Source organism: Moschus berezovskii, chromosome 7, assembly GCF_049115385.1.
Source record: "Moschus berezovskii isolate FMDL1 chromosome 7, NW_MosBer_1.0, whole genome shotgun sequence".
Taxonomy (NCBI): Eukaryota; Metazoa; Chordata; class Mammalia; order Artiodactyla; family Moschidae; genus Moschus; species Moschus berezovskii.
Window position 1 is genome coordinate 72,670,435 of NC_142466.1, and position 14,191 is coordinate 72,684,625.

The 14,191-nt window shown below is 37.6% G+C and overlaps 1 protein-coding gene across 1 annotated transcript in view; it reads right to left on the reverse strand.

The window, feature by feature from the left end:
• Positions 1–14,191, reverse strand: part of TEX10 (testis expressed 10) — a 48,829-nt gene that overhangs the window by 21,222 nt on the left and 13,416 nt on the right. The window contains exons 6-9 of the mRNA XM_055427155.2: positions 6,771–7,009; positions 5,924–6,059; positions 4,348–4,523; positions 2,849–3,026 (exon numbers count right to left, since the gene is read on the reverse strand). Coding sequence (XP_055283130.1) covers positions 2,849–3,026; positions 4,348–4,523; positions 5,924–6,059; positions 6,771–7,009 — 729 coding nt within the window. The remainder of the gene's footprint in view (positions 1–2,848; positions 3,027–4,347; positions 4,524–5,923; positions 6,060–6,770; positions 7,010–14,191) is intronic.

The window sequence follows — 14,191 nt, forward strand, 5'->3', positions numbered from 1 at the left end:
CAAATCCATTTAAAAATCTAGTTTGGACAAAAGACAAGCAACATATCACACTGTCCTTAAAACTACAATGACCATATATACTGGATACACCAGAACACTTCTGAGAATAGAAGGGATGCTATTATCAATTATGCTTGGACAACAGAAGTAAACCAGACCTGCTCCTGGCAGCCCAGCTCACATATTCACCCTGCTTCAAAACCAGGCTGAATTTCTCAGTAACTTCTCCCTTCTTTGATATTTTTATCTAACAGTGTAGATTACATTTCCACATCCATGTCTTATGCCCCCCAAACCAGCTGTAAATAAACTAGGGGCAGAGAGGATAAGGAAGAGTAAAGGTCAGCAGAACAACACAGGCAGATGGAGGGGGAGAAAAAACTCAAACTCAAAAAAGCTCTAAGTGGATGGTAAAAAAGGTAGGAACAGCAATTCTAAGTACAGTTTTTAAAAGATAAACTAAACACCAACAGTTTTAAGTTGATGGGTTTTTTACACATTGAACAAACTGAGATGATCTGCTCTGAGATAAACTCCCTCTGCTAGAGACAACAGTGTCAGAACTACAATACCCAAAGTGAACTAGATCATACAGCCCAATTAATATAACAGATGAAAATCAGAAATTATTAAAGGACTATTTCAAGAAAATTAACCTGGCAACAGTGCATGAAATATATGGAGCTGAGAAGCAAAACTACTTATTATAATGGTACAGGTGGGAGATAATGAAAAAGCTGGCTAGTTTACAGTCATGATCAAGGACAGAAGGGGATATTTTGAAGAGAAAACCAAAGATATGAAATAACCCAGGTGACTTCTAAGGAACCAAACATTATTCTTCAATTCTAAATCTAGAAAAAGTGATGCAATAATAATACCACTGGCCTGGGAAAGTTGAAAAGCCCCCATTTTGTTTTAATTTTTAAAGAGATTAGTTTGAATAGGGACAATACATCTACAGAAAGAGAAGTATACTAAGACTCTTTGCAAATGCTAAAAGGCAAAATTTAACTTAGTAGACTTTTAACTACATGACAATTTGCTTTTGATGATTATAATCTTCTATTACCATTACTTGTAAATTAATATTTTCTCGGTACTCGCCACAAACCCACAAAAAAAGGTAAAAAAAGACTTGTGAAAAAATCCTTGACAAAAGTTACTGAGCATAAGTCAATCATAACTGATGCCAATAAAGATACTAAATACAAGTTCTAAGGAGAATTAATTTTAAGAGGTGTTCAAAAGTTGCTTTTAAATGAATGTTACAACAGATCCTCCACTAGTTCTATCATGGGAAAAGAGTGCCCTCTACCGGAAGTTAACAGACATGAAACCACTTAAATTGTATTTCTTAAAGACCTGGCATTAAGTACTCAACTAGACAAAGAGGGGTTTCACATATAGACAACACATTGCAAACAGCTCTCTTTTGCCAAAGGAAAAAGTTATTATCAGTTATGAAGCACACTTTGGGTGACAACATTCAAACATACATCCTATCCTGGTATGAAGAGACTGGCAAACAAAGCTAAAGAAAATCTACTAATAAAGTGAGCTACTCCTGTTTAATTGGGACAGAGGATCTGCACAAGAAGCCACAAAGAAGCTAGTTTTTAAATTTTTCAGCTACAGCCTAGATTCAATTCCTGCCTAAAACTATCAGACCCTGGCCTTGAGCCACAATCAATAACAAATGGCTGAATACGAAAGTACTATGCCTGAAACAAACATTAAATTTTAAAGGATACTTTGAATACTCACAACATGAAACACTATTAGTTTAAGACCTTTGAGGGTAAAACAGTACAGTCACACTCTGGAAAGTAGTTCCTCGAAAAATTAAACAGAAAACTAACATATGATCCAGCAATTCTACTTCTGGGTATAGAGCCAAAAGAATTAAAAGGATTCAAACAGGTATCTGCACACCAATGTTTATAGCTGCATTATTCATAATAGCCAAAAGGCAGAACAACCAAGTATCCATTAACAGATGAATATATCAAAATCACGATGACAAAATAGTGGTAAACAAGGGCTGGGAGAAGGGGAAACAATTAGTACAGAGTTTCAGTCTGGAATGATGAAAAGTACTGGAGATGAACAGTGGTAGCAGCTGCACAACAGTGTGAATGTACTTAATGCCCCCAAACAGTTCTAACTGTATACCTAACTGGTTAAAATGGTTTTATGTATATTTTGCCACACACACGCCCACCCACTCACCCACCCACAGATATTTCAATGATTCCTTGTCTGAGTAAGCAAGCTTTTATATCACCACCTACATTAAACTGAGCTCCCTTCCAGAAAGGAAGACCTGTATTACAATTTCATAACACCAAAAGCACAGCACACTCATCTGCCACTGAATCCTTACTACTGCTTACTTCTGATAATTTTAACCCTTGTTTCAATCCACCTACACAAATCACTGTATGTTTCTACCTGATGGCTCAGCGGTAAAGAATCCGCCTGCAGTGCAGGAGAACAAGGGGTTCAATCCCTGAGTCAGGAAGATCCCCTGGAAAGAGAAATGGCAACCCACTCCAGTATTCTTGCCTGGAAAATCCCATGGACAGAGGAGCCTGGTGGGCTATAGCCCATGAACTTAGTGACTGAAACCATGACAATGCAAACCACTAAACAAACAACCTGGAACAGTCTTCCTCTAGTGAACTTCCTCTATCTAGTAATAACATCAACAATTTTAACTGCTGTTTTAAGAGCAAATGAAGGGATGGGAAGTATTTTAAAAAGTCAATTCATAAACTGCCAGTGACAGGGGAAGGGTGAGGGAAAAGATTATACACTTGAAATACAGCTCACTTCAGCATGCTACCTCATGTGCAGTATCCCGATAAGCATGGCAGCCAAATTTGCACTGAGTCTTCCCATAATACAGCAGCGACTTAACCGAGAAAGCAAGTCAGCAGGCAGACTGGGTAGAAAATACACAAGCTGGACCAAAAGCTGCTGAGACTCTGCTGGGAGAACCACCACAGTGCCTTCTTGTGGATCTAGTGACGTAGGAAGACAAGTTAAATTTTAAAAGATATACAAACAAGAATTAATAAAGCAGACTGATCACTTTCACTATGTGCTATGTTGAATTCTAACGTATCAATTACATGGAAAAAAGTTTTATCAAAAAGCATATATGTATGGCTTAAGGTACTGCCTAGAGTAAAAGACTAAATACAATCATTATTTAAAGATAACATTTAACACTCAATTTCATAACATTCAAATGTGTTATTTGAAATAAAAACTGATGGAGTTAAAGGAATCAGAAACAAAGCAAAACAGTAAAAAAAAGAAAAAAACAAGCACTTTTGCCAAACAGGGACAATTATAATATCAAGCTAATTTAAAACCAAAGACTTGAGTATACACACACGCCCCTATGTATAAGCAATACTAAAAAATACAGATTTTATAATACCACACACAAAAGGTAGACAAAAACCAATGTTCGTCACCTAATAAATGGATAAAGTGGTGTATCTTCAACAATGGAATGTTACTAAGCATTAGAAAGAAATACAGTACTCATATATGCTACAACATGAATGAATCCTAAAAACAGTACACTAAGTGAAAGAATCTAGACTGAAAAGATACACATTATACAATTTCATCTATAAGAAATGACCAAAATAGGCAAATACAAAGAGACAGAAACGGTGAGCAGTGGCTGCCAGGAGCTGAGGAAGGAAGAAATGAGGAAATAGGGATGGACTACTAATGGTAGAGTTTCTTTCTGAGGTGATAAAAAATATTCTGGAATAAGATAATAGTGACTACTGCACAATCTTGGGAATATGGTAAAAATTAATGAATTTCACAGTGTAAAATGGCCAATTTTATGGTATATAAATTGTGTCCCAATAATAAATACTAATTATACATATGTATACATGTCAGTATGTTTTTATTGATATTTTTGCTTAAAGAATTAAAAGGTTTCAGGGGTGAATAAAAAATTAATATATGAAAGCCATACAAGATATCTATAATGATTAAATAAGTAAAATTTGCCATCAAAGTTTCAAAAGAATTCTGTAAAAATACCTAATCTGTTTTGAATTTGTGAGTTTCGTGGCTTAAAAGACAATTTAAGATCTGAAGAAACATCTACAACCTTTAATTTTCTAAAATTACTGTATTAAGTAATACTACTGAAAATGAATTTACTGTTTGATATTTTGTTCATTTTACCATGGTATAATTAATGTATAACTTGAAGGAAAAGTAAAACCTAAAGATCTCCCCTTTGAAACACTGTTCCTAAGTTGGGGTAAACTGATTACCACTTACACAGATAAACAAAACTCTTACCATAGATTCGGAGAGCAGTAACTTGTAAACTTTTGAGCAGCTCTTTATTTGCTCGGGCTGCAGCAGTATGGATAATGTCAATAAGCTGTGTTGAAAGTTCAGGGTTTCGGGAGCCGAGATGAGCAAGCTGCAGTGGTAATCCAGCCAACCAACGTGATAACACTTTACTACGGTATCTAAGGCCATCAAAGACAAGGGAAATACACCACACTTATTTAAACATTTGAGAGCCTATAAGATGGCTGGCATCATTTATTCAGCTATAGCATTCTCTAAGGTTTTCTTTACCCACTGAATTTTAAAAGTTTATGTAATTTGGGGCACTATGTAAATTGTAATTTTATCTTAAAGGACATAGACTCTTCTTAACTTCTTGTGAACTATTTACACTAATTTGTAATAATTATTTTACTATATTAAGTAATTGATGCATTCAGTATAGGGTGCCCCCACATTAAGTGGCTTCAAACCTGTGTTATTTCAGTTCTTTCATATACTTGCTAACTCTCTAATGTCTCATCTCGGACTCAGCAATCACTTTTGCTGTCCCCCAAGAGCTTAGTGATTTACATATGACCTTTGGAGTCTAACAGACCTGAACTTAAGTCTCAGTCTGGCTGCCCTTTAGCAGCATGACACTCACCAACTTACTTAACCTAAGCTTCCTTCTATAAGGCAAAAACCAACGGTACCTACATCAAAGTATGAGAATTACTGAAAAATTAAGAAAAGCACACGACTCACAGTAACGACTCGAATATGTTCTAATAACTACCTATGTATGCTGAGGTATCCCAAATCTCTTATCTTTCACCCAAACATCTCTTCCAGACTATCCCAAATAAACCTCAAACTCACCATATCTAAAAACTGATTGCTTAGTTCCACTCTTTGTGTTGTCTATGTCACCAGACAGCACCCAACTAAGCCAGGAGCTTTTTCACTTTAAAATACTCCCATTTAAAAAAAAAATTACTGAAACATTTTTGACACACAGTATTATGATAGTTTCAGGTATATATTACATAATAATCTGACACCTGTACACATTGCAAATGGTCTCCACAAGTCTAGTAACCACCTGTCCTAATAAAAGTTACTACAGTATTACTGGTCATATTCTTTATGCTGTATATTACATCCCCATGGCTTATTTACTTAATAACTAAGTTTTTACCTTTTAATCTCCTTCACCTATTGTACACCTCTCCTCTTCTACTGCCCTCATTCTTATAACATACGTCCCAATATGTCACTAACGGCCAGAAGTTAAACCTCCATAAATTTTATGGGAAGCAAAAGAAAAAGCTGAGGCTGCCACAGGTGGTTCCAACTGTCCTTTAGCTGTTAAGCAGACAAGTGGAAACATATGCTTAAAGAGATGTTTACCTTCTCAGTTATGTGTATAAAGATAACTGGAACTATTATGTATGCCTCTTTATAAAAAAACTTTAATGAAACCAAAAAGGATAAAAAGAGAGAATTTCTCCAAAGATAATCACTATCATCTTATTTATACAGATTACAAAGTAACCTGGTAAGAAAAAGAAAAGCAAAATAACAAAGGGAACTGTACCGGATTCTGTAAGATCTCAGTTCTTCTTTTTGATAGATTTTACTGAAAAACTTCAGTAACAAAGTCCGAACTGGAATGAGAAGGCCTCTCTGCTGATACAATGTATAAACTGCCTTTATGAGAGACTCTGTAGCCTCTAAAAACAAGAGAAAACAACTGCATGAGTCAAAATGTTTCTTCACCAGCACCGTAATTCTTTTAAAAAGCACAGAAGCACCTTGTTCCTATGACAAAGCAGATTTTAGCCACAAACTGACGACTACCATCAAAATCCTACATCAATGGCCTAATACAAAAGTCAAACCAACCAGAGATTACAGTACAAATTTTCCTAAGACACAACAAACCTAGGAAAGGACAACAAAAAACAGAATACTAGAAAGGTGGATAAGCCAGGAACCAAACAGGAAAGTTCTGTTTTTGAATGAAAAGAATTAGTAAGTCACACTACAATTGACTTAATGCAACATAACTTCAAGCTACAAGAAAGGTAAAGAGATAAGGATCAATTTCTAGTCAAATTAGATCAGAAAAGAGAATTTCTTCATCCTTAGGCACAATGTCATTTCCTCTTAATAAAACTTACCTCCTTTCAGTCCAACTATGTAATCTAGTAGAAAACCTACCCATCAGCTTCAGAGTGGACCTACCCACTGCAAAAGGGGTGTTCTCAGCCATCAGGGTTCAAGGAGATATTCCTTCATGACTATGCCAGCTACCTTTTATGGCTTGAACGTAAATGACTATGTGAAATCTTTGACAGTTATGAACTCAAAGTTAGACTCTAAATATTAATAGCATGCATAAGAGCTCCTCTCTTAAATAAGGACAAAGCATTAACACCTACCTCTGCTTGGCTGTATCTGCATTAACCTCCAGGAGACTCCAAGCAATCTGTTCAGCTGCTTACTATTTAGCCTAGAGCCATCTTCAAGGGTTTCTGTTACAAATTTCCTTATCCTTTCTATCCAACTGGAATCCTTCTGCAAAGTTGAGGCATTTGCCAGGGAGACCATGATATCAGACAGTGTTAAATTCAGTAAAAGATGATCTACATTATTCGAGAGAATCGTGCAATGCTTGATGCTAAAAACAAAGACACACATAACTGTTATGTGTTGTATCTACCATGGCTGCTTCACTTACTTAACTATTCCTCCCAGATTTTCTGGTAGCTCAAAGGATAAAGAGTCTGCCTACAATTCAGGAGACCCAGGTTCAATCCCTGGGTTAGGAAGATCCCCTGGAGAAGGAAATGGCAACCCACTCGAGGATTCTTATCTGGAAAATCCTATGAATGGAGGAGCCTGAAAGGTTACATACAGTCCATAGGGTCACAAAGAGTCGGACACCACTAAGTGACTTCACGTTCACTTCATTCCTCCCAGAATGAATTGCCAAGAAGGATACAAAAGCAATTGTAAGTAAACCATTCATTACAGAATCAGGGTTGTTAAGGCATAAATTAAGAATATATACTACTCAGTTCATTACCCAAGTTGCTATTCACACAAAAAATACAGGCCCTTGAAACACTGCTTGGTAATCCTATATGTAATGTGGGAGTAAGAACACTTGAAAACTTCAACAGACTTGAAGATTTTAAGCAGATATTATATTACGATGAAACTCACAATAGACCTTGATTCTGCTTCTAACTAATTTTGACTTAACAGAATCACTAATTTCTGCTGGCCACAATTTCCTTATGTGTGAAACAGGAGACTGGTCTAGATAAGCCCGATTCAGAAACAGCTTAATTTTATGACTCACATATTAAAATCACTTTTTTCTGAAACAGCTTAATTTTATGACTCACATATTAAAATCACTTTTTCCTAGCCATATAAAACACATTTCTTTCAAAGCTTGAAAGATTTCAAAAAAAAGGTTCTAATAGATTATCTTAACAAAAACAAACTTTGCAACTTAGGATATAAACCACTAGATATATAAACACAGTGTAGATTTCAGGCTACACTGCTTTCAACAGCAGAGCCTATTTATTTTCTTATTCAGAAACATGTAAAGTTGATTAAACTAAATACCTGAAATTAACTTATTTTAAAAGAAAAAGTTAACCCTGGATTAGGCATGAGAAAGGATACAGTAGTAAGGAACCACAAATACAAGGGAAGAGAAATTTTTAATATTTGGTGTTATTAGGGTATCAAATGTAGGGTTAAGAATGACAAATGGGACAAGATCACAAAGAGTTGAAAGCTAAGGACACTAAAATCAATTCTGCAAGCACAGGAGTAACATAGTTGAAAAGTTCTTTCATTTCTGCTGATGAAAAAGAAAAAATCAGTTACAAGACTCTAAATAAAGAAGTAGTTATATGTCTATTGGAGCAATACAGGCAAGACGTGACAAGCACAAGAAACAAAGCTGGTACAGACTAGGAGAAAGGGGGATGTATAGGAAGAATAAAAATTAGCTGGATCTGAAATCTGCTTAAATGCATACATGTATGTGAGCTTTTAGCTCAGCTGGTAAAGAATCCACCTGCAATGCAGGAGACCCCAGTTCGATTCCTGGGTTGGGAAGATTCCCTGGAGAAGGGCATGGCAACTCACTCCAGTATTCTTGCCTCGAGAATCCCCATGGACAGAGGAGCCTGGCAAACTACAGTCCATGGGGTCGCAAAGAGTCAGGACATGAGTAAGTACAGCACAGCACAGCAAATGCCCAGCAAAAAACTGGGAATTCTATCACAAAGAGAAAGAATGAATGAAAACTGGGACATATGACTTTCAATCTATACTACAAACCCCAAACTACTGGTAGGTTCTTTGCCCAACTATTCAGTGTCCAAAACCAAGGCACATTTTATACTAACCAGACTACACAAAAACTCAACTGCAACATTTCTACACCACAGGTAGAGCTTTTGAAGATCTACTTAAGTTTATCTTAAGCAGTATAACCTATTACTGTCTGGAAGGTGTCAATAGACATTCAGAAGTTGGGAGAATTCATCCTGCTCCTCCAAGAATTTACACAAAATTTTAAAGTCTAAATACACTGACCACCAATTCTATGAGGGAGGCAGGAAACTGGGGAAACTCATTTTCAACAATGATAGAGGAGGAAATTAGAACCGATTCCCTTCCTGAAAATAACTTTAAAAGCTGGATGAAATAGTTTTTAACAACTCAAAAGCATTCAAGAAGTAACAAGAGGATGAACAACTGCTGGGTCCCCAAAATAAAGCAAGACCATAGCACTCAAGATCCAAAGGCTGCTGCCAATTCCAAAGAAAAGGCTGGAAAACTGAAGTAACCTTTCAGAGGCCTCACAGGGAAAAGTCAAGCCCCAGAGCCAGACAAACCCGGGGACTCTGGTATACTATCCCTACTTCAAGCTGGACCCTTAAGGGCTTTCCCTTCCAGAGTAAGGGTGAACTGGAAGTAAAAAGAGCTCTTACATAAAACAATGCCAGTTATGCATCATCTCAGTAGTTAACACAACAATTTTTCCCAACTAGATCTATAGATTCAACACAATTCCAATCAAAACCCCAGCCAGTTACTTTACAGTTATCAACAAAATGATTTCTGAAGTTTATACACAAAGGCAAACACTAGACTACCCAATATAAGACTGAAGCGGAACAATGTTGGAGGACTCACACCACTCAATTTCAAGACTTACTGTACTACAGTAATCAAGACAATATGGTACCCGTGAACGAATAGACAAACATAGGTTAATGCAAGAACCCCAAGATAGGCCTACAAGTACCGTCATCTGATGATTTTAGACAAAGGAGCAGAAGCAATCCAAAATAGAAACAATAGTCTTCCACAAACAGTGCTGGAATAACTAGACAGAAACTCTAGAACTGAAAAATAAAAACAAAACAAATTCAACAAATGTATGTTCGAATGAGAAAGAGAAACAGAAAAATCAGTAAGTGGGTCTTATATACATTCAATTAGTCTTTAAAGGGAAGAAGAAAAACAGCACTAATTTTTTTTTAAAGATGAGATTTTTTTTCAGATGTGTTTAGACACTTCATTCAAGATCTCAGATTTAAGAAGCTCACTGAATTCCAAGGAAAATCAATAAAAAAGAAAACCATATCTGGATACATCATTGTCAAACTGCAGAAAATAAAAGACAAGGAGAAAAGTCTTATGTGGGGGTGGGGAGAGGGAAGTAACTTTTATAAAGTAGCAATAGTTCAGACTCATAACTGACTTCCTAACAGCAGTGGAAACCAAGAGAGAGCCAAGTGTTACTGTCAGTATGCTCAAACAAGAAAACTGCCAAACCCAAGTACTGTGCTCTGTTAAAATAGTCCTTGGAAATAAAGGAGAATACATATATTCTGCTGCTGCTAAGTCACTTCAGTCATGTCCGACTCTGTGCGACCCCATAGACGGCAGCCCACCAGGCTCCCCCGTCCCTGGGATTCTCCAGGCAAGAACACTGGAGTGGGTTGCCATTTCCTTCTCTAGTAGCTTCTAAATAAGCCTGATGAAGAGAGATGAAAAAAATGAAGAGCAAAAAAGTAGAATATACAGATAAAACTCATGGTGGATGCAAGTTCTCCAAAACATTAATTTTTGTTTGAAAGTTCAAATTTTATCGCTAGCACTGACACTATTTGCCTGGAACTGATAGGCTTACTTTATTCATTTCTGAGAAAATATCTGCAAATAGCCAAGTCTGAATAACCACAGTCAGTTATTCAAATTAAAATGATGTCCATCACAGAAAATACAAACAGAATGACAAGTGCATTTCCTTGAAACAACCATCATTCTTTGGTATGCAGCCAAAACACTTCAGGCACACTTCCCATTTCACCACACAGAATATTAAAAATATGTGTTTTCAAGGATTACGATTAATAAGATTAGTAATTTTTACCACTTCACTAAGAACAATTTTGAGTGAAACTGGCATGTTCTTTTAAACTGTGAATGCATGGTGGTGAAAAATACTGTTAGCCCTCCAGACCATGCTACATCCACGTATTCAACCAACTGCAGATAGTGTATCATGTTTATGAATCGTGGTTTTCTGAATCCACAGATGCAGAACTTGCATATTTGGAGGGCAACTTGTTTCTAGGACAGTGAAAATACCATGTATGACACCATGTCTTTACACAAAACTGAGACTGTACAACACCAAGAGCGAACCCTAACATAAACCAAAGACTTTGAGTATAAATGATGTGTCATTTAAGTTCGTATTTTACAACAAATATACAACTTTTGTGTGGGATGCTGACAGTGAGGGAGGCTATGCATCCATAGGGGCAGGAGTACAGTATATGAGGACTCCATATTTTCTGTTCAATTTTACTATGAATCTAAAATTGCTCTAAAAAATAAACTCCATTAAAAAAAAAAAGGAATGAAACGCTAGTAGTGCCACAACATGACTAACGTAAAAGATATCACGCTAAGTGAAGTTAAGCCAGACACAAAACAATATTGTAAGTTTCTACTGACATGTGGTACCTAAAACAGTCAAATTAATAAAGGAAGAAAGATGCAATAGCAGTTCCCAGTACCTGGGGGGGAGAAGAGGATAGAAGTTATTACTTAATGTGTACTGAGTTTCAGTTTGGCAACATGAAAAATGTGAATGTACTTAATGCCACCGAACAGTACATTTTAAAAATGGTTAAAATGCTAAAATTTATGCTATGGACATTTTACCACAATGAAAATAATATCTTTTGTAACTCCACAGTTCAACAAGATTACAAAAATCTATACATCAGGTCAAAACTGAAGACCACTGGCCTAGGCCACATTGGCTCCACTAACTTTAACTTGTGAATTTAGTAGATAGCCTCTAAAGGCTACTTGTGAAATATTCAACGCATTTCCTTATGGAAGTACAAGAGCAGCCTGCGGACCCTCAAAACAAATCACTAGGGAAATTTATGATAATACTGTCAATCAGCTTTTGTTAAAAACTCCACAATTTCATCACCTCAGTCTCTTCATAGTTAATTCCTTTTTTATCTTCGCACAAGTTACTCCCTAGGCAGGCAGCCCTCCTAGGACCTATGCCCCCCATGAAAGAGCAGGACCAGCTCCTTACTATATTGATACACTCTTATTACCCTACACTCTTTTTCCTAAGTGCCTTCAACATATTAAGTGTCCAATAAAGTGAATAGTGACATACACCCATATGCTCTTGAGTAGTTTCAGTTCAGTTCAGTCACTCAGTCGTGTCCGACTCTTTGCGACCCCATGAATCAGAGCATGCCACGCCAGGCCTCCCTGTCCATCACCAACTCCCGGAGTTTACCCAAACTCATGTCCATCGAGTCAATGATGCCATCCAGCCATCTCATCCTCTGTCATCCCCTTCTCCTCCTGCTCCCAATCCCTCCCAGCATCAGGGTCTTTTCCAATGAGTCAACTCTTCGCATGAGGTGGTCAAAGTATTGGAGTTTCAGCTTTAGCATCAGTCCTTCCAATGAACACCCAGGACTGATCTCCTTTAGGATGGACTGGCTGGATCTCCTTGCAGTCCAAGGGACTCTCAAAGAGTCTTCTCCAACACCATACTTCAAAAGCATCAATTCTTCGGTGATCAGCTTTCTTCACAGTCCAACTCTCACATCCATACGTGACCACGGGAAAAACCACAGCCTTGACTAGACGGACCTTTGTTGGCAAAGTAATGTCTCTGCTTTTTAATATGCTATCTAGGTTGGTCATAATTTTCCTTCCAAGGAGTAAGCGTCTTTTAATTTCATGGCTGCAATCAGCATCCGCAGTGATTTTGGAGCCCAAAAAAACAAAGTCTGCCACTGTTTCCACTGTTTCCCCATCTATTTCCCATGAAGTGATGGGACGAGATGCCATGATCTTAGTTTACTTAACATTTAATGTTAATTCCAAATTCCAAACATCCTTTTAATCCCATTTTGATGAAAATTATATCTGAAACCTCTTACTTGACAACATAAAAAACACATAATTATATTCACGCATTGAAGGATATTCTGAAGCTTATCCATGCACCTGATTAAAAACTTCTGTAGAAAGTATCTCCCTATTTGGTTCTCTGTCACCTCCAACTCCAGAAACTCTAAATTAATGGTCCTAAAACATGGTTTTGATCCAACCAATAGTCTTCAATGCCAAAAGGATCAATCAATGATGAAAGAGAAATGAGGGTCAGAGACAAAAAATGACTTTCAGCATTAAGGTTAGTCATCAGCAGAAACCGATCTGATCCAGGTCTGTCCCGCGTTCTCCATTATGCAATTCTATAGCTTTCTCATACCCGATAGTATCTCCTTCCATTACTGCAATCATCCCCTACTTCACTTCGGCCTGCTAGAATCACATTCATGTTAAAACACTATTCTCCAACACTGCTTTGTCTGTTTAACCTAACAAGGATCTGTCTCCTCCTATGAATTCCTATAGCATTTCTTAATTATAAAGTTCTAATGACACTTAAATATGCCTTGTGTTAAATATGTAGATTCATTTTTCTTCCTGCAAGTTATTGAGCTTTTGTTTCTCAGCCTTAAAACCACCCTTCCACACTTCTTACTCTGTGATCCTGGGAGTGAGCCACAGTTTTTCCTTTACAGTTTGCTTCTTGTTAGGCTCTGCCAATAAAGTACTTGTTACTGTTTAGTCACTAAGCTGTGTCAGACTCTTTTGGAACCCTGTGGACTGTAGCCCGCCAGGCAACTCTGTCCATGGGATTTCCCAAGCAAGAATACTGGAGTGGGTAGCCATTTCCTTCTGCAGCAGATCTTACCAACCAAGGGATCAAAATCTGTCCCCTGCATTGGCAGGATTCTCTACCACTGAGTCACCTGGGAAGCAAAGGGGTACTTGAGACTGGAAAGCTGTAGGAGGAAAATGCGGCACTTTGTTTGCTTCCTACTCCTATTTTTTGCTTCCTTCCAGTGCAACCCAACACTTCAGGCCAGCAGCAGTTCATTCTAGCAGCCAGAGTTGGTTCCAGTCTGTATTTCCTGACACAGAACCAGCATCATCGTGCCCCCAGAACAGCAGCACCAGCCAGTCAGAACTCTCTTTGCTGAACCCTGTACCCCTATCCCACTGGGCCCCTCTCCTGATCTCAAAGACATTAGTCCCAGCAAGTGTGAACCCCTTCCTAGAGGTCTGAGTTGGGCTCCAGACAGCCTTTCCTTCAAGCTGCTTGCCCTCTTCTCTTTGTTCTCCCAGTCAAGTGGCTACTTCCTGCAGGTCTACCTCTACAATACCTTACTGCTCCCTTTTGTCTTTCCACTATGAAGTG